We start from the raw sequence: 27,479 nt of genomic DNA on the forward strand, positions 1-27,479 counted from the left end.
CCTGCCTCAAAGAAGCCTCCACACTGCTAAAAATATAATTAAGGGAGGAAATACTAAATCATCATCATTATATTTTTAATTTAACTGAACTGTTTTGCCCATAGAGTCACATTTTAAGACACTAATCTCCCCAAGATGTTAAAAATCAAAAGGTAGGACCATGAATTAAGCCGTTAGTTAGTGATATTAATTACATCTGTGCCTTTCTATTTGTAAGGAGTCTATTTTTGATTTTAAAAAATAGATAACAGATATTTTGACTTGTCCTGGTAGGAAAGGCACAGGTGTTGTTAATAACATTAACAATGACAGTGAGCCAGCGTGCACAAGGCCAGCAACCTTAAACTAAAGCAGCTAAATGGAATTCAGCCATCATTCATTTGATTATCTACTCCTGTGCTTTTCCTACTGTGACAAAGCAAAATGTCCTCTGTGAAAAAGGCCCATAATATAGCCTAGATAGACATTAAAAAACAACAACATGGGAGCAATTAATAGTCAGTGATGCCACCAACACGCCTGTTTATTTAGAAACTCACACATTTGAGCTGCTGTACCTTTAATGTGATGCTGAGTGTTTGCAGCAGTCGAGTGTGGTCCTCTGAGAGTATGTGGATGTCTTACATTATTCACCTTAATGGCAACTCAGTGACTCTACAGCCTTGAGTTTGATCCTCATTGACGCCCTGCAGTCCCACTGGCCTCAGTACTTGTGCTTTTATTTACTGGGCCGTCGGCAGAGGTAGCTTTCTCTGAGGAAGAAGCTCCATTCTCTGTCCGAGCCAAATCAATATCCCATTATAGTGTTTCAGAGGGAAATGGCTCAGAGGAAGGAAAGAGAAATAACCTCATATATTATGGCAGCACCGATCCATGGGTGTGTCGTTCTGCTTCTCTGTTCGGAGGTGACGTTTGAGTGAAATAGTTGGAAATGAGGACTGCTGAATTTAGAGAATATGGAAGACCCAAACAACAAAGAGAAAATAAACTGTTGATGATTGAAACAAACTCCCTTAAATAATCTGACAGTGTGTTTTTTGAAGAAAAGAAAAAAAAAAAAAAGAATCTCTGCTTGGTATGAGACACGGAAAGAAGAAGAAGAAGAAGAGGAAGAGGAAGACCGTAGAGGGTGATGAAGGAAAAATCCATGCAACACATCTCAATGTTTTTATGGGCGTTTTTTAATTGAAACCAGCTTCACTGATAACAAACATGCAATATCACTGTACAAGCCAACACCACAGATAAGTGTTACTCATTCAAGTCTTGACACCTAGTCAAGGATAAGCCCGCAACACGCACACACACACGCAAACACACGCACACAAGCACATACACACACACACGCAAAGGCAAACACACACACACACACACGCACACGTTCAGATGTTGTACAGGGATAAACAAGCTCTTCCTCTTTTGCTCTTTGACATACACGGACACACACACAAACAAACACGCGCTCACATTCACGTACACACAGTCATATTTACATATCACAGTGAATGATGGGTAAAAACGACGCGGGGAGGAGGATTACACTGTTCTCCCGGTCCGACCAGAGATGAGAATGGCAGCGCAGTTCCAGTGATAGCGAGTGTGTGTCTGACTGAGGTGGGATAAGGAGTGAGATGATGACAGTGAGGATGTGAGTAGAAAACGAGACCTTTTATCAGCATCCTAAAATCTGCGCAGCAGGCGGGCGTCTTGGATGGGCGCCTCTTAGCGTTTAGAGAAACAGGATGAGACTTCTAATATAAAAGACAACAGGTCTGCGTAGAAGAACTCTTGTTTCACTCAATCTGTGCTACATTTAAATGCATGGTGTAATTACAGTATCATAAATACAGGGCTTCATGGGTTCATAAATAGGTTTGGGGTATTGCTTGGATGATAGAAGAACCGATTTCACTGTCTGCCGATGCGTTTTTAGAAATGTAAATCAAAATCCAACAAAGAAACCCAAAAACAAATAAACAAAAAGGCCACACTACCAAAAAATAAACCTTCAGTTCCAATAAATAAATAAATACTTTAAAACGTCATACAAAATTCTGACATTACCTTTTTTCCCAACATTTAATGGAAGTTCTGTCTACAAATGTTAAGATAATAAATATATTTAGTATTTTTAGTAACAGTTAAGTTTAGGTGGGTTTATTTGGGATATCTCTTATATCTTTAAGCAAAAACTGGATTATAAACAGTAGGAAAGATCTCTGCAGAAACTCTATTTAATACTGCTCATATCACAATGGTTACGACACGATAAAATACTGCAAATTATCAAAACTGTACAGAAAAACTTACAAGTTTCTCTAAAATACATTTTCACTGTTAGTGTGTGAGAAGAGAGATACAAGAGAGCTCGTCTCTGTTTGACCAGCTGAGCAGCGGTCTGTCCTTCAGGTGGACCGACGACACAACAGTCATTACCAGTCAAAGACTCCTCTCTGCGCGCAGCTGGTTGTTCTGCCCTCTGCTGCTCGGGTCTGGAGCAGAGCGCCGGGCCCCTGGGGTCCCTCGGCCTCGTCAGCAGCTCAACGTGCCCTTCTGAAGCTCTCGCTGATGGCTACTACGACTCTACATGGAGCTGAAGACTCAGAGTCTAGGAAGAGAGAAGAGTGCAGCAGGGCGTGGAGGCCCGCACGTTTCTAATGGACGTCTAGTGAGTTCCCCTGCTCCAGTTCGTGGGTTGTAAAATGGCAGACGATTTTTTTTTCTTCTTTTCTCTGTCAAGTGTTTATTAAATGTATTTCTTAGATATTCCTCTAGCTAATCTACTTCACGGTTACAGGTGTGAGTGTTAGTGGCGCACCACCAAGCGGTGGGGTGTTTTGGCTGGGTAAGGGCACTGCCACCCTGGTAGTGTGTGTATGTGTGTGTTTTTAGTGTGGAGGAGGGCAGGATTTCGGGCCAGCGGCTCAGCGGTGGCGATAGTGTCTCATGAGAGGGACGATGCAGGAAGGAGGTCCAGACAGCTTGAGGAAGGGGTGCTGGAGGAGTTCCTGGGCCGTGGCTCTCTGCGAGGGCTCCCTCACCAGCATGAGGTCCAGGAAGGACCGCAGCACCGAGGACACCTGAGAAGGTACAGAAATGATTCAATTCTGGTCCTTTATTTGATATGTGATTACTGACTATGCAGCGAGCACGGCTGTAAACTCTTCATCTGGTTTAAAGACGCCCTTCCAGCCAGCGTACTAATCAGAGCTACAACGCTTTAATGACACTGGGTGCGAGTCAAAGGGTGGAAGGTTGTGTACATAAAAACCTCAAAACAGAAGAAAAGTCCCATGTAACATCCATTAAGAAACAGTCAGTGAGATTTGGGTTCTGTCTAGTGCCCTGCTAAAGGTGGACTGTTGAATACATGAAGCTAATTTAATCTTTCCAGATTCTGGATCAATAGAGCAGCTTTGATGCAGTGTTTTGTTGCTGATTTAAGTCAACATGAATGTCAAGTATGGACAAAGATTTAAAAAAATTTAACTTCAGCACTGTTACCACACAACATCCTCTATTATTTTAGAGGATGTCATGTTTAGCCTTTCCTTCCTCTGTGGTTACAGTCTAAAAAAAACCTGCTCTGAATTCTCTCTCACCTTGTGCGACTCTTTTAGCCGCGGCGGCAGGTTGTCTCGTATCCTCCTCATGGCCTGCAGAGGGGGTTCGTTGAAGTAAGGGGGCTCTCCGTCCACCATCTCGATCACCATGATGCCTAAAGACCAGATATCCACCTGGACACACACGAAAACATTCATTACTGTATATACAGACATATACTGTACAGACACTGGGACGTCTCTTGGCGTGGAGGAATCCACGTGTGTCGTCCTCACCTCAGTCCCGTAAGGCAGTCTGGAGATGACCTCTGGTGCCATCCAGTAGGGGGTGCCCACGAGGGACTTCCTCTTGGGCACCTCTTTGGAAACTTGGGCACAAAAGCCGAAGTCTGATAGCTTGATCTGCAAACACACACAAACACCGTGCTGCCTTCAGGATCCTCTCTCATTTGTGATGTAGGCGTGTGAACAGAGGTTGCGTTATTAGTTCAGAACCTCTGCGTTTGATGTCAAGAGCTGCGCTGACCCGTTGTGATGAAGAGCTCTCATAGAGGACACTGATCTCCCGTATTAGTGCTTAATTATCCTTCAATTAATCACGTCTTATCAGCTCGTTAGGAGGCATTAGGCAGGATTTAATTACCAGGGCACAAGTGGTAATTGATGATGAGTTTCTGGCACTGGCTGTTGACAAGTGGTAGGATTGGCACCCACGGAGAAGGTCAGTGAGTGTGTGAGAGTGTGTGTGTGCTGCACTGAAATCACCAGTGACAGGAACAAGGGTAGTAGGATTGGCTATTAATACCTTGGGTATTAGTAAGATCCCTGTTTAAACCAAGATGTATGGGGTTTAATAACGTCCCAAAGGTAGGAAGGAAGTGTGAATGAATAATATATCGAAACACACAACCATGGACACACACACACACACACACACACATTCATCATGTGGACTTACCCTGCCGTCACTGGTCAGGAGAATGGAGTCGCTCTTAATGTCGCGGTGGATGACGCCCTGCGTGTGCAGGTAGGACAGAGCCCTCAGCACCGACAAACACACTGTCGCAATCTGCTCCTCATTCATCCTGTGAGGAGACACACACACACACACACACACACACACACACACACACACACACACACACACACACACACACACACGTCAGCAATGACTATGAGAGTAGAAGAACATTATTTGATATGTTGAAATGTGATCAGAACAAACCAATTACCTAAAAAAAACTGTTAATAAAATTGCAGTCCTTGTTTACATGTTTGTCTGGTCACTAAGCTAAAATTAAATGTGATACATCAGAAAGAACAAAAATACCAAAAATAACTGTGAGGACATGAAATAAATCAGTTGTTCTAAAACTTACAAACTGAACTTGTGAGAACAATTTAGGGACTGAATGAAAATTATTACGAGATAATTGTTTTTTTTAATTTATCTATCTGCCTATTTATTTACGTTTATACTATTATTGCATTACATTATTACACTATTCCCCAGATTTAATTGTTTCTCTCTCTTGTGATGTAAAAGCAACCTTCCCTTCATGGTAACTTGAATAGCCCATGTCATGCCATCCTTATTGAAAACATTATAAAATATTATTCTAATCATTTATTTTCACTTGTTGTGTGTGTCATATTATATTATGTATTATCTTCATGGTTACTTACAGTATGTAGTGTTTGGTAGTCACCTTTTTTTATTTTTATTCTATTTTTCTTTTTAATCATTTACACAGTTCACACAGTTTCTCCCTTTAATCCATGTGTTTCTGTACTTTCTTTCTCTGTGGTGCATTTTGAAAAAGGGAAAGGCAGGACAGAACACATGAAGAAAAATATGAATGTGTTAAATTAATTGTATAAATTGATTTGTAAAAATCTAAACACCTTAAAGTCAAAACCTAAAGAAAGTATATTCTAATATCTCAAGTAATAACACAATTTCTTGGTGGTAGAAATTACCTCTGTTCTTTAGGCTGAAGCACAGACAAGTCCGGCTTCAGACTGTGCTGAGAGATTACAGTTCAACACAACTAAGATGGAGCACAAATATCCCCCTGTAGCCTGCAGTGGCTGTAGCCGCGATGTGCAGAGCAGGCAGGAGGGTCCCATATGGAGAGACTGGGCAATGCAGTGCGTCTGACTGAGCTCACACAGAAACTCACAGCTCCACTGAACATTAACATCTAGACCCAGCTGGCCGGGCCGTGCTGTGAGTTCTGTGTGCTCTGAGCTGCCATCACATACAGTACAGAGCAGAAATAAGGACACGCTCATTTACAAGCAGGGACAAAGGAAGGAAACATACATATATTGGAACATGGTACGTGTACGTGTTCATGCATATAGAGCACACACACACACACACACACACACACACACACACACACACACACACACACACACACACACACACACACACACACACACAGGGGCATACGTGCTCTCTTTAACTCTCTCAACACTCACACATGCACACACACACACACGTCTCTTCATCTTATTGTTTGATCCAACTCGGAGTAATCACTTACAGTCATGCATTATGAGAAATAACCCCCAGACCACACACACACACACACACACACACACACAGGTAGATGCACACACGTCACACTGCAGATTGCAGCAGATTTTATTGTCACACATGTATGCGTTTACAATCACAAGAGATAAATGAGCCCTCTGCTAATGGGAAAACAACTGGCTAACTTAAAGTGAATGGGATGGAGACATGTACGCAAAAACAATTCACCTCTTGCCGCCCCCCCCCACCCCTCACGCACACACACTCACACACACAACACACGGAAATGAACACACACAATTGAACAGAAAACAGGATCACTGAAATAGAAAATTGTTTCAAACACAAAGTGAAAAACAATTTTAATGAGCCAGTAAAGGTTGCCAAGGGGAGGAGAATTACACACACACACACACACACACACACACACACACACACACACACACACACACACGTAATGCATGCATCAAGCACCAGTACATATGCTTTTGCACTTACACTGGATAAAATCCCTGTGAAGTGCGGCTCATTAACAAACTCTAAAGTATAACTGAAATTCAAACGTGATTCAAATACTTTAGGACGCCCTTTCTGCCGCTGCTGAATCTCCTGTGAGTGCTGGACGTGTGTGTACGTTCATGTATCTCGGTGTGTGTTTGCTGCCAACAACCCAGCGACCTGATGAGGCTTGCACAACCAAGGCAGGCAGCAGTTATTTCCACAACAAAAGGCTTAACAGAAATAGCACAAAGCTTTCACCTGGACAAATATGGCTGAGATAACCGAGAAACAGGCACACAGCTTTATTCCTGATATTAATAAAGAGATTTTAACGACATCTAGCTGTTAGTTCCATTTCACAAACATGTTGCAAGAGTATCACGTAGAATACTGAAAAATACACAGAAACACTCACATTTACTTCCACTTAAATTCAACAAACTTGTGAAAATGAGATGAAAAACAGAGAACATGTCTGCCCAATAATATCCGCTCTACTGGGATTTCCATTAGTACTTCTAAAAGCGCTCATGTGCATATTGAACCTCTATCTCTTTCTCACACACACACACAATGAACACACAAACAGGCAAACATCTGTGTGGGAGACTGTTCAAAGTACTTCATGGTAGCAGCGGTGCTCAGTCTCACCAAAGCGTGTTATTAGTATCCGACACCGCACAGCGCTAATGCTGACACTCCACGCAAATGGCTGTAATTAAACACCAAGCACAAAGTAAGCCTAAAACAATGAGGCGGCAGCTTAGAAGCACGACTCAACAACAGAGAGGCAATTAGGAAAAGTTGGAGCACAATAATCCTGAAACTATCAAACGCAGGGCTGGATTACAGCCCATCTGCTCATTTCTCCTGGTTGTCTTGTGAAATCATCCGTCTTTGTGAAGTTTCTGATGTGCAGAGCAAATGAAATCATCTCATGGTTTTTAACGACACATCCTAGCTTGCTAGTTACCAGTTAAACCCACTTGATGTCACCACCACCGCCACCAGAACATCACATGTTTGCAGTCATGGTTGCTTTCTGTGGTTGTCTGTCTCAGCATTTATATACAAACTTAATGTCAGCTCATTCAACACATCTGACACTAACTGTGGTCACGTTTCTTCACATCAGAAATACGCTATATCATTTCTTTCTATTCATTTCCAAAATTATTTCAATATGTTTTAGCTCTTAGCACCTTCCCACATACAGCCTGTCCATAACACATCTGTTAGGGTTTTAAAGGAATAGTTTGTCATATTGAGGAAACATGCTTATTTGCTTTCTTGCAAAAAGTTAGATGAGAAGATTCCAAGATACCACGCTCCTGTTTTAGCTTAGCAAAAGGACTAGAAAACAGCTACCTACTGTCACCTCTAAAGCTCAATAATTAACATGTTACATCACTTTTGTTTAATTTGTTGTTCATGCTGGTTTCCTGGCAACCTCATGACAAAAACAACATAACTGGTAATTTTAACACTTCAGATTTGAGCTTTAGAGGTGCTGGCAGGCGGAGCTGGGCTAGCTCTTTCCCCCAGTTTCAGTCATAATTGTAAACTAACCGTCTCCTTCATAGTTAATGGACAGATATGACAGTGGCATCGATCTTCCCATCTACATCTCGGCAACTAAGCAGATAAGAAGCGATTTAAGGCTCTAACTAATTGCATTTAAAGGAGGGATGGTCTTGTCTCTGAATTATATTTCTGAACTTTTACCCCCAAACTGTATGTGACAATCTGCACCATGAGAGTAGTTTCTTCTGACTTGAAGAGATTAAAGAAACAAAATCTTTATCATTTTTTGAAATTGAATTTGATTGTTTTAAGGACCGTGGTACAGCTACTTGCAAGTCTAGTCCTGCCTCTTTACCTTCCTTTATATCTTGTTGACTATTTCCACATCCGCTTCAGGGCTTTTTTTAGTATTTTACACTTCTGATTTTGGTGGACTTTGGTAGATCTTGTGTTTCTATATTCAAGGGAGGTTACCTGGTGTGCGTGACGATGTCAGTTAGTGCCCCGCCCTCGAGAAACTCCATGACAACCCACAGCTCGTCTCCCACCAGGTAGCTGTTGTACATGTCAACCACGTTCTCGTGATGGTAGTCCCTCATGATCACCACCTAAAACACAGAGACAGACACAGAGAGAAGGAAATGCCTTTGATTTTATACTTGTTCATTCATTTATTGATATAAAGTGTTTTTATTGGAATATCACAGGATGCAGAGCTGTCACAAACACTGGACTACAAATTATATACTCTGATATGACCAATATACACACACACGTCTTCATGTAACACAATTATTATTAACCAATTTTTAAATTAAATGCTGTATTTGTATCAATACACAAAATCAAATGTATGGATACATGTTAAATATGTTAAAATAAATGAATGTACTATTAAAATAATTTATTAAATGTATTCATGCAATTTCAATTATTTATTAATTTAACTTTCTTTTGTCTAATGTGAACATGTTCTGGAGGCTTAACTATAAAAGCATTACATTAATGGGATTACTCAAAGCAAATTAGTTCCCAACTGAACACCCACTGCTTCACATCTGTGTTCACTGTACACACGTGCCAACATACATGTGTGCTCTCTCTCTCTACACACACACACACACACACACACACACACACACACACACACACACACACACACACACACACACACACACACACACACACACACACACACACACACACACACACACACACAATAGAATCAGTACAATATAGTTCAATGAAGGATCCAAGGATCGCTCTTCACTCAATTCCCGTCTTTCTGCTAAACAAGCAGTCATGAAGTTTGTCTGCAAATATGATTTATTTCAGTGCAAGTGCAAATGATACAGAGCTAATTTTTCATACTGTCACAGCTATGAATGCAATTCTTACATAGGGTTGACAGTGTGAATAATATTACATTTTAGTATCTAAATGCAATTACTGATGTAAAAATGTGCCAGTAGTTTGATTGTCATGGATATGTGTCAGAGAAATAGAGGCAGAATTTGTTTTTTCTGTGGTTTTGTGAGATTTGTTTTTATGTATTTGGCACAAAATGAGCCACATTTAATGATGATATTTAAACTAGTTTCATCTCTGCTGCGGCTTGCTTGGGTTGTCAACAATCAGTGACAAATGTGAGCTCTTATCTCACATGTAGGGAGTGGGCGTCGAGCTCTTTTGTTGTGTGAGTCAAACTGACCTACAGTGGAAATACAACATCCAGCATCTCTCCTTAAAGTTAATTAATACAATATGAATTCTCACACGCAAAACATACAAAACCAGAACTACAGTAAATGTGTTGTTGTCTAAACTACCGACACCCAGGGATGTTAGTCACACTGAAGCGCAGTGTTAAAATGTACTGCTTCAGGTGTGAGCATGCTTGAGGTAAGTGTACTGCAGTCCAACCCCATCTCTGTCAGTCTTTCACACCTCATTAAAGAGCAGCTCTCTTCTCTGCTGTTTCCTGAGGTCCATCTTCTTCACAGCCACCTGCTTGCCGCTGTGTTTCTCGCTGGCGATGCACACGATACCCGTGGAGCCCTCGCCGATTTTGATAAAGCTGTCCAGGTATTCCCGAGGGTCGCCTGTACTCAAACAAAACATGGCTCAATTTTGACGCAACTACAAAAAAAAAAAAACCGAGACAAAAAAAACCCTTTCATGTAAGGTGTTTTTATTGTTCATTCCTCACCTGGGTTGACCACCAGTTGAAGTGCAGCTCTGAACTGCTCGTGAGAGACTCTGGAGGGCTGAGTGTCGGAGCTGGACCCCCAGGAAGGAGGCGGGTACGCCCCCGGGGGTATGTAGGGTGATGAAGGTTGTGAATAGGCCCCCTGTGTTTTAAACACACACGGACATTTACAGTTGCAGAAAAACAGACACAGGCTGCATTTAACTAAACTACAGTGACTTCCAAAGCAACATACAGTTTATTATGTCTATCCTAATCTAAAGCACAGTTGTTGATTGAATCTATGCATCTCCAAATCAAGGGGGGTTTCAAACCATTAAGGACTACCTAATATTGTACTGTATATTAATGCTTGTCTGAATAACTCAAAGGCAGAATCTTTCTTTTAATATGGAGCTATCCCATTCAAATGACATTAAATTGACTAAAACTTGACCTGAATCGACCCAAGAAAGAAAGCTTGACTGGAGCATCTCTCAAATGTAAAGTCATCAGTTGCATGAGTGAACACAGAAAGCATACTGTACCTGAGGGGTGTACGGTGGGCTGGGCTGGGAGGGGGGGTGATGGTACGGTGAAGGTTTGTAATGGTGAAAGACGGGAGGGTAGGGCAGGTGCGCTGGGGGGTAGCCGGGCGGCTTGGTGTGGCTCTGAGGTTGCTTAAGAGGCCCTCGGGGGTAGGTTTCACCACCCATAACCTGGGGACTGCCATCACGTAACGGACGCTCATAGTCACCCTGGAGAGGAGAGCACAAGGACAAGCTTATTTGATTGGTGGATCAAAATGAAAAGAAACAACCAGTAACACAGGCTCTGTGACTTGTATACACAGTTCTTTAAGTTACTGAAAGATGTTGTGTCGTATGGATCAATGTGAACGCATGACCACACACTCTGTCCCCAGAGAAATGCCAGCTCTACTTCCAGGTATGTCTGCAGATACATTAGCCCCTGACAGACCTAACAGAGGACATTTAGTGCACAGCACAGGGACCATACTTTATCATTACCACCCCGCAATGATCCTCAACTACTCCATTCATCAAGCAGGAGCCCAGGGAGCATCTGTATCTGGGACACACCTCTTCTTTAAGATCCTGGAAACACCTGAGCCTCCTTTAAAGTGGTGTGGGAGCATGAATACTGGCACACACACACACACACAGACAGACACACAGAGACACACTAAACACACAGAGAGAATGTGGAGCTTAACTCAGACAACAAAAACTCAGTTGTATGACTCAGCTTTACTGGTCTGACTCATAATCAGCCCAGAGTACACACAAAAATCTCAAACCACAGACGACTGCACCAATGATGATTTCAGCATCTCAATACTTTACAGTCCCCATCTATGAGCTGTCACTTTACAAATGTGGAACCTGTCCAATGGATGGGAAACACTGTTGGTATTCAACGTCTCATGTACAGTATAATGCTCAGAGAAAAGTGATGTAAGACAGAAATTTGCCGAGATTGTTTGAGGGGGTGAAATGAATTCTGTCAGTCACATTAACACAAGCAGAGGAATGAAAAGGATACAGCATTCATATAAAGAAAGAATGTTCTTTTGTTTAAATGTATCAAGAAAGAGAATATCGACAGCTCAGGCTGCACAATACAAAATATGCAGAAAGAACTACACAGGCAGTAGTGGATCAAGCTGCCTCCGCCCTGTGAAAATTAAATCAAATTACGTTTGTCACACCTCCCAAAAACCAGCATGATTTTTTTGTCTCATAAATTTTCTGACTGAGAGGATAATAGAAAACTCCCTCTCTTTCTCTTTCCTTTTATTTGTTTCTCTCTCTGTGCCATCTCTCTTTTTCTTCACACCTACACAAAGAGACACACACATATGCACACACACGTGCACAGATAGGGCAGGAGGAGGAGCCCTGATGTGTTGGGATGGTGTATAATTACATGGTGTGAACTCTTTTAATCAATCACTCTCAGGCAGGTGTGTGTGTGTTGGGGGGGGTTTGCTGCTGGGACGGCCGAGTCTCGCACCCCCCTATCGCTGGCCAGCACCGCTGGCTGGCTGTCAGCCAAGGGTCTCCTGATCCATGTTGGTTAAACGCGCATTAATCTGAGTTTGGCAGGGTAATCAACAACCTAACTCAACTGTGAAATTGAATTCCGCGGTGGAACATCGTTCGGCCAGTTTTATGCTAAGGCTGCAGAAAGGGAAAGTGCCGCAACATCAATTTGTCACCGAGAGCTGCTGCACTGAGCTCGCACTCCCCACAAAACACAGAGAGAGAGAGAGAGAGAGGGAGGGAGGGAGAACGAGAGAGGAGAGGAGAGAAGAGAGAGAGGGAGCGTGTGTGTTTGTGTCTTTGTGTGTCTGTGTGTGGCCAAGTCTCCGTGCTGTCTACTGTTACATCCCCAACGGCTCCCAACAACAGCAGGGAGAAAGAGGGATTTACTTCAGTGGTGTGAGTGGGCTGAATGAGGGAAAGAGAAGAAAAGGTGGAGAATGAGAGGGGAGAGAGAGGGGTGGGTTTGTTACAAGGTCCATGAGCCGAGAAGAATAGTGATTCTTAAGCTGCCAGATGACTCCCTGTCTTTTGTTTTTTTTTTTTTCTTACCACTGCTGCAAAATCTCCAAACACTGCAAATCAGGATTCCTCGGCCAGCTCTTTACTCTGGCCTATTTCTAATTTGATTTAATAATTTGATTTAAACTAAACTTTGACTAAACAATACATAGAATATCAAATCAAATACTAACAATACACCACATATAGTCTCATCAATAGGACCAATATACAAGCTCTGGAAGAGACTGCATCTGGGAAGTCTGAAATCTTTGCATTCCTTACACACACTTTTCAGGAAAGCAAATGTGCCAGCTCAAGCACAACAACTCACAAATTGGTAATAATAAACAATATGTAAGAAAAACGACCTTCTCCCGCATCACTTCCAATCCTGCTACTCTTGCATTTGCTGTGGCAGTTTTTTTCTATGAGTGAGCGATTTACTGAAGCATGCAGGTTAAATGGTTTTTCATCAAGGCACCCTGGGATCTACATCAGCAAACTCAGTTTTCCTCTCAGCTACTGGACTCACTGCGTGTGAATGAGGGATGGTGGAGAGCTGTGATCGCAGTATACACACCTGTATAATGGGCCTAATGGGGCACTGAAAGCTTTGGAGAATGACATAAAGAATATATAAAGAAACATTATAAAAATGACCACTGTTTCTGTTATTTACCCCTGCTGTTGCATTGACTAGCAGCATCTTTTGCCCCCTACTACTGTATAACCTACTCTAATATCTTCTGCTGTGTCAAATGCAGTTCTGTATAATAATATTGGTATGAATCGTATGGTTACATTACACAGCCACCTATGCATGGAGAGTCTGTTTGCTCTGTGGAGTCACGGTGTAGAAGAATCTCCTGAGTTTCTCAGTCTCTCCCACTGCTCCACTGGAGCACATCACAGGCTACATCACGCTCTCCAACAAGCTTACAGTGCACATGTTCCACACACAGTTGAATTTTGTATCTACTGTATGTTTTTCTAAATTTTTTCTTATGTCTCAAACCCTTTTTACTCTTTTATTTCTTTTTTTCAATGAATATAAAAATGTTGCAGATTGTTACACAGTTGTTGCTACTTCTGCTCTGGTGTAACCATACTAGTTTGATTTGATCTTATTCTGATATTTTCATTTCATTGTTCACTCTCTTCCCATCACATAATTGCCTCTTACTTCTTTCTTCATTGTCCACATTCCTTTGGTTCTCTTTTTCTCTAGTCTCTCTGACTCTTTCTGGTCGATGGTGAGCATGAGCATTAACTGATCTGTGTGCAGAGACAGTGGCTATTGAAGAGGGGTAATTCTGTATGTGGCAACGCCTGTCTCCTTTAGGGGAAGTAGATTAACAGCTGACACTGTTTATCTGGCAGGAAAGCAAGAAAAATGTATAGAGAATGGGAAACATAGGGAGAGAATGATAGAGAGGAAGAGGAAAAGGACTGCAGGTGGATTGGAGGTGGGACCAAATGTGGGGTTAAATCTGTGTCATTTTCTCTGAAATGTTTCTACAGGCTTGTCAGGTGTGTGTGTGTGTGTGTGCGTATGCGTGTAGTACTGTATGAAAACATGTTTCCAAGACAGCCAGGCTCATACAATAATCTTTTCAGAGAAAACGCTCTTAACAGTATATTGTATGTATGCACACAAGTCCCTGTCACAATTCTTTTATAAATGAATAGATTTATTTTCAGAAATTACTAGAATGCATAGTTTTGCGGTGTGGTGTACTAACCTTGGCTATGGTCTGTGAGGTAGCGAGACTCTCCGAGAGGCGAGGGTAGGTGTAGGAGCTGTATGGGTGGGCCTGTGGAGGGTTCTTGAAAGCCCCGCTGGCTGCATAGGGGACATTTGGCTCCTGCAGCCCAGAGCCTGACCGAGAACGCTGCCTTATAGCTGGCGTGGGGCTGGTCTGCGTCACATAGGAGCTCTTGGGTCGCTTTTCATATTCGTCCCGCAGGCCGCCGTAGCTCCACTCGCTGTCTGGGTAGTTGATCTGCTCGCTGTGTAGTGAGGCACGAGATGGCGTGCCTACGGAAGTGTCCCGGTAGTCCTGACTGGACGAGCCGCCCACAGATGCCCGATAGTAGCCGCTGGAGCCCACCCCACTCCCCACCGTGGAGGCCACCTCATCTGCTGAGCGCCCTTTGCTCTCCAGGTAGGTGTGGTAATCCGGAGGAAGCTTGCCATAGTCTGATTTTTGGGGCATTGCATCAGGGTAGAAGGGGCTACGTATGGGGTGTGAGTGGCCATTCTGCTTGGTGAATCGATAGTGCCTCCCAACTGCCCAGTCCCCATCTATGGAGAAGCCTGGCCTGCTGGGATCAAGAGAGAAGTCCCTGCTGGAGGTGTCTAGGTCACAGGAGTAGCGGGAGTAGTAATGGTTGAATCCATTCTCCTCTGGGGCGTTGGGATGACCACTGCTGGAGGGTTTGGAGCTGCTTCCAGCCTGGTGGGGACCTGGTGGGCTCTCTTTTCGCAGGGAGTTGGAGCGTGTTACTGAGATGTTGTCAAACTCCTCCAGTAGGCCGTTGATGGAAGCATCTTTGGGCGGCCGGTTCCCTCGAACAATGGTCTACGAGAAGAACAGACACATTTACACTTAACATACAAGAGAGTCTGCTGCCTGAGAGCTTGATGGAGATAGCCCTGATACTCGGGGTTGCTGAGCATTCAGTTTCAGTTTAATCATTCTTGACTGAAAACGGAATGAGATGAATTGAAATTCCTGTTGAATCAACTTCAGTTAGCTAAAAACACGGCATTTTTCAGGATGGAATTTCAATTCATGTGTATCAGGGCTTTGTGACAAGTATGAAATTAATCATCACTTGCAGTAAATGAATGCCGGTATTCGTCATCTAAAAGAACAGCAGGCATCAGTCTACACAACCACTACTCGTTGTGAGTTGGGATGCAGCTAAAAAAATGCATGGAGACTGATGGCGGGATACCTCAGATGCTAAAAGGAAACCAGTAGTGGATTGAAGGAGCTAATTCCTGCCCCATTTCCCTCGCAACAGATTAGCTTCATTTGCAGTGGGCTGATCAGGATACATTAATAGTCGTGACGTTTGGTTTAGCGCTCGTGTGGTGCATGAGCACACCAGCATGCGCTCACGCACACAAACGAAGACAGAGAGCGAGAGAGAGAGAGAGAGAGAGAAACTGAACACACATCTGCTTCAAAGCGAAGGCAGCTTAAACATCGGGGGTGCTGCTTATCCCCTCCTACCTTGTGTTAAGCCCTTTACACGGATGTGTCGTGAGTCATGGGGAACTGGTGCTACGGCTGTACTCACTGAACTCCACTCTGTGTGTGTGCGTGATGTGTGTGCACGTATGCTGCTTTTGTGGGGTGGACAGTGAGGATCACCACCACCTCCATACAGCGAAAATCAGCAAAGTGATGGCAAAAGCCAGACATGCAGCTTTTATCTACCTGTCTCTCCGCCACTTGGACATAACGGGAAACGCTGCATTAGAACAATGGAAACATGCTGCGTGACTGCTGAGTGCTGAGAGGGGGCCGAGCTGTAGGGATTATTATTCTAATTTTAAACTCTTACATAATCTGAGAGTTTTTTGTGATCATCAAACAAAGCTCCAAATTTGATTTTTGTGTATCTGACTACGTTTCTAGCTGTTTTCCTTGCATTACAGCCTCAAGTATCAATTCCATCCCGACAGCATCTTGTCATTTGTAATATTTTGCACACAATCCACAATCTCAGCTGTTTCACAAATCCATGGGGGGCTTTAACATCCCTATTTTCCATCCCTCTCCTTGCTTTTACCTGGATTAACATGCTTGGTTCACTTCATGAAAGTGCCAATCATACTTTAGGCATTTAGTGTATTTGCACCTTGATGTTTTAATGGTCTCAGTCAGCTTTGGGCTCCCTATCCACAAAAATTACCTACCCACCTGTCAGTGCTAACTCATGTGGCTTTCACGAGCCCCCCAAAATTGTAAAGAAGCTAGAATATCATAAAATGAATGGCTTTGTTAAAGCTGTAGAAATTGTGGACTGAAGTTATGTCACTAAAATGAATCAAACCTGACTTAAACTGACCACAATTGATATGATTCATTTCTATATTTTTACTTCAGGGATAAAACTCTAATGTTAACTTTGATAAGGCCTACAACTGTAAGCCCACTGTATTAGCTGCATGTGGTTTCTACCTCTCTAGGTGTTTACTGATCCTTATTCTTAGACCTGACAATGCCACATCAGCAGGTTCTTTGATAGCCTTTGACAGCGCTCACGCCTCGCTGTCTGTCACATAACTGTCATACTTGTCTCTGCTGTAGTTTGTCCATGTCACATGTGCTGAGGCACAGAAAAGCTGGGATAATCATCAACTCTCAAACATTGTGCTGTCACAGGGATGCATGTAGACTCCCTCACTTAGCTACCTGCAGACTGTCACTGCAAACACGCTCCCTTCCTCTCATCTCATTTATCTGTGAGACTGTGGCTCAACCAGGCTAACAGTTACTACAAGTACTACTATCAGTAATTATTTAGGACAGTCTTTTAATCCATCCGAGAAGCTCTGAATACATTTCTGACAGAGGTGTTCACTGCAGGCTCTTCAGTTGCCAAAGGATGGAAATGTTTCCTTAAGACAAGTCTGTAAAATCTCAACAAATATTGGATGGATTAACATTGATGTCGGATCAGACCTTCATCCCCAGAGGATGAATCTTTTCTCCTAGCGCCAGCATGAAGTTGACATTTGTGGAAATATCAAGTTCTAATATTCAAGTTCTCCAGAGGATCAATTCTTACAACTTGATGAGTCGGTGATTCCCTGCCTTCCTATGTAGTACCATCATCAGTTTTTCCAATACTGCTAACCTAATGACATTCTCACCAGCCTTGACTGTACTGTGCTCGACTGTGTGCTAGAAAATGCTAACAGGGTGAACCAGATAAAAACTATTACCTGCTCAAAACCAGCATGTTAGCATTGTCACTGTGACTCGTGGCTTCCATGAAGAAACCTGGGGGGTTGCTACGGTAATTAACCTTCATTTCAACTTGCAGTTTCTTACACAACTTTTTTATTTCTGACTTCTGACTAGTTTTCTTTTTTTCCCAGAGAGCTCAATGCAGTTGTTTCAGACTAAAATAAAGCCTCTGCAGCAGCCTTGCCTATTACTAAGGCTGGTTCTGTCACACATGATCTCGCCCCTCTGTTTTGTTACTTGGTACACTTCCCCTCTCCCCCTTCTTCAACACTCCAGCTGCTCTCCCCTGTTTGAGAGCTATAGGCTGTTTGGTGCCGTGACCCGGAACCCAAGGTGAAATGGCCTATAAAAGCAGTGAGTAAAGTCTAGCTGAGAGGCAGAGGCTGCAGGACGAATGGTCTTTTAAACAGGTCGGTGAGCGGAAATCTATCATGCCTTGGACAGACGTTGCAGTACACAGAGCAGGCTTGGACTGACATTCAAAATCACATGTCATATGCTGATAAAAAAAAAGGTCACACCAGTTCACGGCGTTGAAAAATAAAGCTCATGTCAAATTAATGTTGTTAACCCATGCAAATAAAACTGCTACAAATAATTACTGCTGCTGGTATCGTCATGAGAATTATTCTTACACACTCCTCTAAACTGTGCTATGAATTTGTGAATGGTGCGCTTTGTGTGAAACCTAAAATGAGGCTAAGTCACATCATGTTACGCTGCGTGGATGTTGGTGATTCAGAACTAATTCAATTGGCATACAACAGAAGGGAGTGTCAGTTATCTAATAAAACATCATCATCCCCATTTGGTTCATAATCAATAAGACTGTGTCAAGGAGCGTGACAGGTACAGGGGATGGAGAGAGTCGGAGAAAACAAGGCAGCAAATGAAACCGAGGAGGTGATGAGAGTGCAGAGGGGAGAGGGAGACAAGGTTAATTGTGTGCCAAATCACTGTCAAACGGTCGGCATCAAGTCTGAAAATCTTTCCATTAATTTGAATTAAGGGGCTGATACTGGCTTCTGTACCCCCTCCCATTTCCCCCCCCCCCCCCCCTCACCCCCGTCCTTACAGCTTCACGAGCTCTGTGCACCGGTCGTGTTCGGCGGCGGCTGTGACAGCAGCCATATTTCACCCGCGTGCGGCGTTGGCCTGTCCTCTAGTGATAAGCTGTAATAGATCTACTCTCTCCACTCACTACGGCCTGTTCAAGGTAAGCACAGGAGGGAGGGAGGGAGGGGAGGGGAGGGGAGGAGAGGAGAGGAGAGGAGAGGAGAGGAGAGGAGAGGAGAGGAGAGGAGAGGAGAGGGGAGGAGAGGAGAGGAGAGCAGAGGAGAGGAGAGGAGAGGAAGAAAATGGGAAGATGGGACAGGATAAGAGTAGAGGAAATAAAGAACATGTGTGGATGGAGTGACAAAAAACTAAGTGGAATAATGCTAAACTAGCAAAAAAAAAAGCAGAAGAGGAACCTCTGAAAAGCAGCTGTGACAGAAGAGAAGGAGGAATCGCGGATAGAAAAGGATGGAGAGGGGTGACGAAGGGATGACGAAGGGAGGGAGGGAGGGAGGAAGTGTCGTAGACGGGGAGCCATGAAAAATGAGGCTCATTGGGAGATAAGGGGGGATTAACCTTGCTGGTAATGAAGGGAGGGTGTGACGGGAGGATGGAGAGAGAAAGAGAAGGAGAGATAATTAATGAGCTTGCCCTTCCTGTGACTCCTAGCTAGAACCCTGGTTTGGAGGCTGCGCTTCGCTGGCCAGCAGGGTCCCGGGACAACCGAGGAGCCGAGGAGGAGGAGGAGGAGGAGGAGGAGGAGGAGCGGCTCTGCTCCTCTGCTGCATGGCTCCACTGCACTGCTGCTTGATTTGATTTTGATTCTTTTTAGTTGGAAATCTGCCACAAATTAAACATCCTCTGCACATTTTAAAGCAGAGGCATGATTTACATTTCACATTTACATGTTTTAACTGAAACCATCCATTATCTGTTGGGGGAGTTTAATGACGTTTAGTCTGGTTATGCTCGTTCAGATCTAGTTAGTAAGACATGTTGGCTGACCGTGTCGCAAGTGCATTAGTTTGTTTTGGGCAACCTGTGAGTGAAATCTGACCATCTGAAAAGTGGGGGGCTTATTGTTTCTCGTGGAAGACATTAGTAGTGCTGTACTCTGTTTTAAACATGAAAAATTAGAGAAGTAGGTGTGTTAAGAATGAAAAAAGCTCTTACCCTGGCTTCTTCCTCACCTCCGCACAGCTGGCCAATTACGGTGTGAAGTAGGTGTGAATGTCAGACTTTCAGTTTTGGAAAATTACAGAAATGGTCAGACACATGTCAAGTAACAAATATTTTCATCACTGATTATTATTTTTTTCTATTATCATTAAATTAAAAGTCTTTCAAGTCTGATCAAGTCAAGTTTAGTCTACATAATAACATACCAGTCACGCTGGTTTGTCTTCAAACTAATCCTTATGTCCAACCAACAGCATTGTAACATTTAGTTTATAATGCGTTGCCTCTTTTTGGCCCAGTAATCTCATTATATTATATTCTTTAATCTCTGTTTTTCTTATTCTCTATTCTTTCTTTCGCAAAATTTACTAACCTTCACGGGCATGGTCTAAACATAGGATGAAAACTAACCTTCTATACACACACACACACTAATTTTTCCCATCACTTCGGAGGACATTATATTGACATACGTTAATTTCCTGGAGACTTGTCCTCTCCTATCCATAACCACTACTTACCTTAAACTAACCCAAACATTAACCTAAAGCCAAGTCTTCACCATAACATTTTCTGATTCATGTTATGAGGACTTGCACTCTGTCCCCACAATGTGACTGTGTAAACAGATTTATGTCCCCACAACATGAGTAATAAATGGTGCTCTCTCTCTCTCTCTCTCTCTCTCTCTCTCTCATACACACACACACACACACACACACACACACACACACACACACACACACACACACACACACACACACACACACACACACACACACACACACACACACACACACACACAGTACAGCTTGATGGATATAAAAAGATACACACATGTACAACAGCAGAGGCAGATGTATAACTCCTCCCATTTGTGAGTCTTTAGTCACACATGAATGCTCATCACCTACCACACCCCCACTCTCTCTTTCTGCCACACACACACACACACACACACACACACACACACACACAACAGAACATCGCCTACTCAACACGCCCACTCTCAACTCTCAGTCCTGCCAGAACCACATAGAAATGATGTTTTTGGATGGAGACATGCTTGCTGCCGTGCAGTAATCTACTTCTGAACATGTCTCAGTGCAACAGGAATCTTTCTCCTCCATCCAAATTGCTCTATTCTCCCCCTCTCTCCCTCTTTTTGTAATAATCGCAGGCACCATCTCTACTCTGTGAATCTCTCTGTCACGACTCACACTGCAGAGAACAAACAAGCGTGGGTATTTATACACACACACTCACACACATGCACACGCGGTTGTACTACTACGGCCGCCACTGCTGCTCCTGAAGTGCAGTATCCTTCTGCATCAGTGACCAATTTGTGAACAGAAGCTTATTCTCGGCCGTCTGAGGAAGATAACATCAGAGAGCCCTTGAGACAGCAGACAAAGAGGCTACTCACGACTCTCTTTTGAGTGTCTCTTCAAGGACCAAACATGACCTACAGTACCGATTAATGAATGGTCCAGTAAAGCAACTACCAAAAAAAAACAAAGAGTGAAGATACTGCTTGTAAAAAACGAAGCATCGATTGTTCACAGGGTGATAAAAAACTGCTGTTGTGTATCAGCCTCCTCTTCGATGTAGGCGATACTGTACGAGACAAGGGCTCGTATCTTAAACAACAGTGTGTGAATCCAGAGCAAACATAACATGGATTTAAATAGATAATCTCACACCACCAGGCAGGCAGGATTACAGGGTCTTTATCCTCTGGCTCTCTCTGCTGGATAGAAGGGGTAAAAGCAACAAAGCAGTTTGGCTAAACTGTTATTTATACTCCACTGTGCACTACCACAGTTTATTTAATAAAGTATTTTAGACTAAATGTACACTAACACCACTGTAGTCACCATCATATATTCAAAATAATATATTTTGTTGTTTTCTTTATTGTACTTCAACAAACAAATAATCAGACAAATAAACAAGTGAGGTGTATATTCACGTGAAGGTGCCATCTTATCATACACATACACATAAACAGAACTCTTCTAACAGAGCATAAAGAGAAAGTGAAAGACGTACAAATATTAGCAAATCAATAAAAATAATGTACATAAATTGAAGTATCAGTGAATATTCAGGGCAAACAAGCTTCAGCAGATTTCTCCCCCAATAGAAACTCTATATTAGATCCTTATATCTTTTAAATGTTGCCGTATTTTCCCTTAATGATCAATTAAAGTTTTTCAGAGCAAGACTTTAAGATAGACCCTTATGGCAGATTTGTACTGTAGGCTTGGTTTGATAAGTGATTTCCAAAATGTGGCTATACAGTGTTTTGTTTGTAATAAACAAAGGACTGCCATTTAATCAATTAATAATCTACGCATTTGGTGCTCTAGGATGGGATGTGTTTTGAATAGATTTTGGAGAACAGAGGAGGAATAATCTGTATCAGACCTTAGCTACACAGATAATAATTGTTAGTATTGTTTGGTTTTAATGTGGGATTTGTTGCCAGTGAGAAAAACATTAAAAATGTAAAGTATTCTCAAAATAATCTGTTGTAGTTATGCCAGTTTACCAAGCATAAATGTCACTGCACCTAAAGTAATAACATAATGTTTTAGTGCCAAGCAATGTCAGAGTGAGTCAAAAAGTTTTTTTTCCTCATGGCAGAAATGTTTAGTGTGAAGTAAAGTGGGAGAAGCACAAAGTATTGGCTTTGCTGCTCTCTGCTGGTCTGACTTAGTAGTTCATATCTGAACCAGCACATTCACTGTCAATTAAATAACGGTGAATTAAAATGATGTGAATGTTAATTTCACTGATTAAGGGACAAAGTACAGTGAGGCTTCTGGTAATAAGATTCCCCGAGGCACATATCTTGGATCTTAGTTATTAATTAGAATGACTAATCCTGACCCTAAAACCCAGTCGAATATGACCTCAGATCAGTACGCAGGCTGACAGGTTGACCCACCTGTATTACTGAGCGGAGGATTTCACGGAACAGTTTCGCTGATTTCTTGACATGTTATTAGCGGAACTACAGATGAGGTCTCAGCAAACATGAACAGGATTATTCAAGGAGCGGATTTTGGAGCATTTCCATGATTAATAGGCTGTGAGCTGACCTGTTTCCTCAGGCTATCCTGCTGCCTGTTAGTTACAGTAGCTAATAACCATCATCTCTACATGCTGAGTAGAGGCTGTACTCTGAGGGTGTCACTGAATAGGTGGATGCCATCGGAAGATACGCGATAATGAAAGTTAACTTTAAAATATTTCTGCTCAAGCCGATTACAGTATGTCATACAGCAAATGTTTGTGTTTGTACCTGTACGGGCATGTCTGTATGCATAATAGAAAAGCAAAGAGAACTGGGAATATAGAGGCCTTTGCTTCAAACAAAACATTCAAAACAATGAATATAAAGGGAGATCAAGAGCGCTATTAAATTATGTAGTGACCCTCAACAGGGCTGGTATGTATAAAATATTTAAGAAATGGTCCTAAGAAAGCTAAAATCCTCAACGTCTGAGTCAAAAAAGTCACTGAGAAGATTTGTGTAAAGAAGCAAAAAGATATTTTTAGCAAAGTCTGTCTGCACTGACTCTTAAGTGTTAATAAATAAAATAAGAACTATGTTTACCCAAAATGCCCACCAATAGCAGGCCTCCCTACAGCAGGTGACATGTCAGGGCTGCATCACATCAATCATTTTAAGTGATGTTCATCCCTGGAGGGCTTAAAAAAATCTTCTTTTCAAATACGTCTTTATTAGTTTTACTCAACCTTAAAATTAAACATTACCTTAAGAGGTTTAACGGCAAGGTCAGTACAATTTGGGTTTTATCATTCACAGACTTTCAAACTTACCAGAATTCCTCTTTCACAGTTTAACTAATACAAAATAATGTATAGCTATTGTGCATTTTACACCTGATATGGGGATATTTGATTGTAGTTAAATCAATTGTGTCATGCTGTGAAAAAGGTTGATAATTATTCAAATAACTGCTTACATCCCATAATTTATAGCACAGTAGCATACTAGTCCAGAGTAGGGATTCCCCTTTTCTCTTGTCACACATGTGCTTGTGTACACCTTTGTCCACACAGAACTAGAGGAGGCCTGAAGCTCTGGTGGTGTTCATTAGGATTAATGTGTGTGCACATGTACCAGTTTGTCTAATGCAGCGTAAGTGTGTGTTTATGTGCATCATGCTGCTGAAGGCAGACTGTGGAGCCCCATCCACGAGCTGGTACGTACTTTGTTTTCTTCCTCCGACATGACGTCTCCGAACCCCCGCTGCTCTCAAACCGGCAGGTCAGACTAGTGTGACCCAGTCACCTTTGACCTCAGCTGGGCCTCAACCTCAACTGCAAGCTCCGGGATCCATGAGTCACACAGGGTGCAACGCATGGAGTGAGGGATGATTTCCAGCAAAATGGATTAGCAGTGGAAGCATAATGAAATACAAACATACAGTCGGACCAAATCCCTGGCCTTAAGCATATTAGCGCAGTAAAGCCTGGACACCCTCCTATTTTTTCTATCCCTCTAAGCATGGCAGATTTAGACTGATCCAGAAATATAGCCAGAGGAAAAGTCTAGAAATTGTAATAGAAATAAGATAATAAGTAGAATAAATAAACTGCAGCACTGTGTTGTTGCCAGTGTGATCAGTTATGTGATCTAAATGGCTTTCCCTCTCGAGGAGTTTCCAAGACAGTCTGTCACTGTCAGGGAAACTTTCTGATCTAAAGGAGGAGAGAGGAGAGGAGAGGAGACAGAGAGCAAGAAGAAGAAGTGGGGATCAATTAGACGTCCCTCGGTTATCTTCTTGTCAACTCGGAGACAGATAAACAGACAGCTGCCTGCTATAGATTAATTACACAGCAGTGCTCATTAATCTGAGCCCCGTCAACCAGTTAAAGGCCCCTGCATCACATTGCCACCCCTACCATTCAACGCTCTGTTTCTACTCCTTTCTCCACTCATTAGACTGCTCTCCTGTTGTCTTTTCTCCTCTTATCACATCCACACATACACACATTCCTCCTGCATCTTACATTTGAAAGTCATTATTTAAAAGATAGATTGAAGGGACATTATATTATGGATGTGAATGAGTTTACTATTGAATCATGCTTTGTACTGGGAGCTAAAATGATGAAGAGATGAGGTACACATTATAGCATGTTACTAGTTTACCCTTTTTATTAAATTGCATTTTATTTTGTAAGAACAATATTACCCCTGTACATTTATGAATGTATGAAAATGATTTTGTTCTGAGTTCTCTGGTAAAGCCAGATGAAAATAGTTCTAATAATAGTACAGAGGAGGCTTATGACATAATAATAACAATGCTTGTTCTAATCTGCCCCTAAAATGCTGATAGATGGATCAAAAAGTGATTTCCGCTCACTATTGTTCGACAATGACAGAGGAAGTGTGTGATTTGAAAAGCACAGCAGACTGTGAGTTGTAGTTTACGGTCTGGCCACACGAGGATACTGCAGGTCCAGTCATTACATTACCTCACACACCAGCTTGTCCACAGTGATGCCACTGATCTTCAAATGCTGTGCTAATTTCAATGGGATGCAAACATCCATATAAAAGTTATGACGGGACAACAAGAGGCACATTTACACTCACTCCAAGGGGCACAAAGTATTGATATGTTCAAGAAGATCAGGATTTTGAAAAGTCACCCTACAGATTCTCTTTCCAATCCATTACAAACTTGCAGCTTTTGAAGTGTGACACGCCAGTCATCTCAAATCATTTTTTTTTCCTGCAACAATCCTACCCTATTTAAAATTCACAGCCTAAATGTCCTTCCAAAAAAAAAACCCACATTCAGACACTGAAGGATGGTTGTTAGCCAGGACATTTTGAGCTGCCCTGGCAAAGTACGGCGCACGTTGCTGAAAGCCAAAATTCCCCCGCTGACTGTGGCTCCGAAGCCTCCGCGAGAGGTGATTTGCAGAGTGTGACTGTGAATGGCAGCAGCGAGAAAAGACAAAGCAAGAAAGCAGAGGAGGAGGAGCTGAGTGGAGGAAGGAACGAGAGAGGTCTAAATCAATGCCATCCACTTCAGCTCAGTGCCAAGAAAGACAGATGCTCTCTCTGTCTGTTTGTGCGTGCGCGAGGGTGCACGCCTGCACAGACTCGCATCAATCAGGAGTTATTTTCCTTCAAGTCTATTTCTGCTCTGACCAATTTAATCCTAGATCAATGTAAGATGGAATGTAATACATACTGAGTCAAATTCAAATTAAACGTGTATCGATCACAGCGTCCAACTTTCTTTTCTGTTTATTAAGAAGTTGAATGAATGCCACAGTCACTGTGCATGATTGGGTAGAGCATAAAGGCAGCAAGAAAACACTTTATTTCACATGTGTATCGGCACTCATTGGAAAACCCTCATCATCACAACTATCTTTTTCAGAGTCTTTGAAAATGTCCATTAAAAAAAAAACATTGCATGGGCTTTTAAGTTGCAACAACTTGTAATGAGTGGACAAGCTAGAGACCCTGGACCTGCTCCACATCCAAGCACTTGTCTAGACCTCATTCATTCTCAGTCTCTTGGAGCTTGCCCAATATTATTAATACCCACTGCAATAAAATGCCTCCTCAAATTAGCAACTCTCTGCGTGCACATGTCAGAACCATAATAGCCCACTTCCCTTTTCAATAAAGACACAGGTTTGCATTTCTGCCCCTGAAGCAAGGACTGGGTGACCCTGTTCAATCAGAAACACTATCTCTCTATGCTCCGTTTCCATATGTATCCATACAGCAAACCCAGCAAAGCTACAAAAATAACTCTGCCATGCGGCGCTTAGAGCACAAACCTGCCCCCTCTCTGGAAACATGAGAAAACAACCTGTACTCTCCACAGCTATAATTCATGATGTGACACAGTTCAGTGTTAAAAATGCAACTAAAACAGAAGCAGGTTTTAAAAATAGTCAAATATGTGACACTTTAAAGACCCGATCTCAGCACCACACAACAGAATAAATGCTGAATGGAAGAGCTACTATCTTACCTGCACTATCACTGTTTGGTCTAATGTGTTTTCACTAAATGCTGAGAACTGCTGGCAGTGAGAGCTGAGACCTGTTGCACAGACAAATCTGCATAGCCAGCATACCAGCATGCAGTCTTGGCTCGCCAGAAACAGAAACAGTCAAACTCCCCACCTGTAACTGTTTATGAATCGTCTGTGCCTGGGGTTTAAACACCAGCGCCTCCTCAGTCTTCACCGCTCCCACCAGCTGCCTCAGCCTCCCCGCCTCTCGCAGGCCGCCGGCCCTCCTGCTCGCTCCGGCCCCGATCTCTGCCGCTCCTCGCCCCCCCGCCAT

At 42.7% G+C, this 27,479-nt stretch overlaps 1 protein-coding gene across 1 annotated transcript; it reads right to left on the reverse strand.

The window, feature by feature from the left end:
• Positions 1–1,162: 1,162 nt before the first annotated feature.
• On the reverse strand, positions 1,163–27,479 carry pak5 (p21 protein (Cdc42/Rac)-activated kinase 5). Its single transcript, XM_070849871.1, has 10 exons — positions 27,318–27,479; positions 14,634–15,473; positions 10,870–11,079; positions 10,343–10,484; positions 10,081–10,235; positions 8,608–8,741; positions 4,522–4,648; positions 3,840–3,965; positions 3,603–3,737; positions 1,163–3,080 (listed from the first exon to the last, which is right to left on the reverse strand). The coding sequence occupies exons 1-10, from the start codon at positions 27,477–27,479 to the stop codon at positions 2,925–2,927; spliced, it is 2,187 nt and encodes a 728-aa protein (XP_070705972.1). The 3' UTR covers positions 1,163–2,924.

The sequence above is a fragment of the Pempheris klunzingeri genome, chromosome 18 (assembly GCF_042242105.1).
Source record: "Pempheris klunzingeri isolate RE-2024b chromosome 18, fPemKlu1.hap1, whole genome shotgun sequence".
NCBI lineage: Eukaryota > Metazoa > Chordata > Actinopteri > Acropomatiformes > Pempheridae > Pempheris > Pempheris klunzingeri.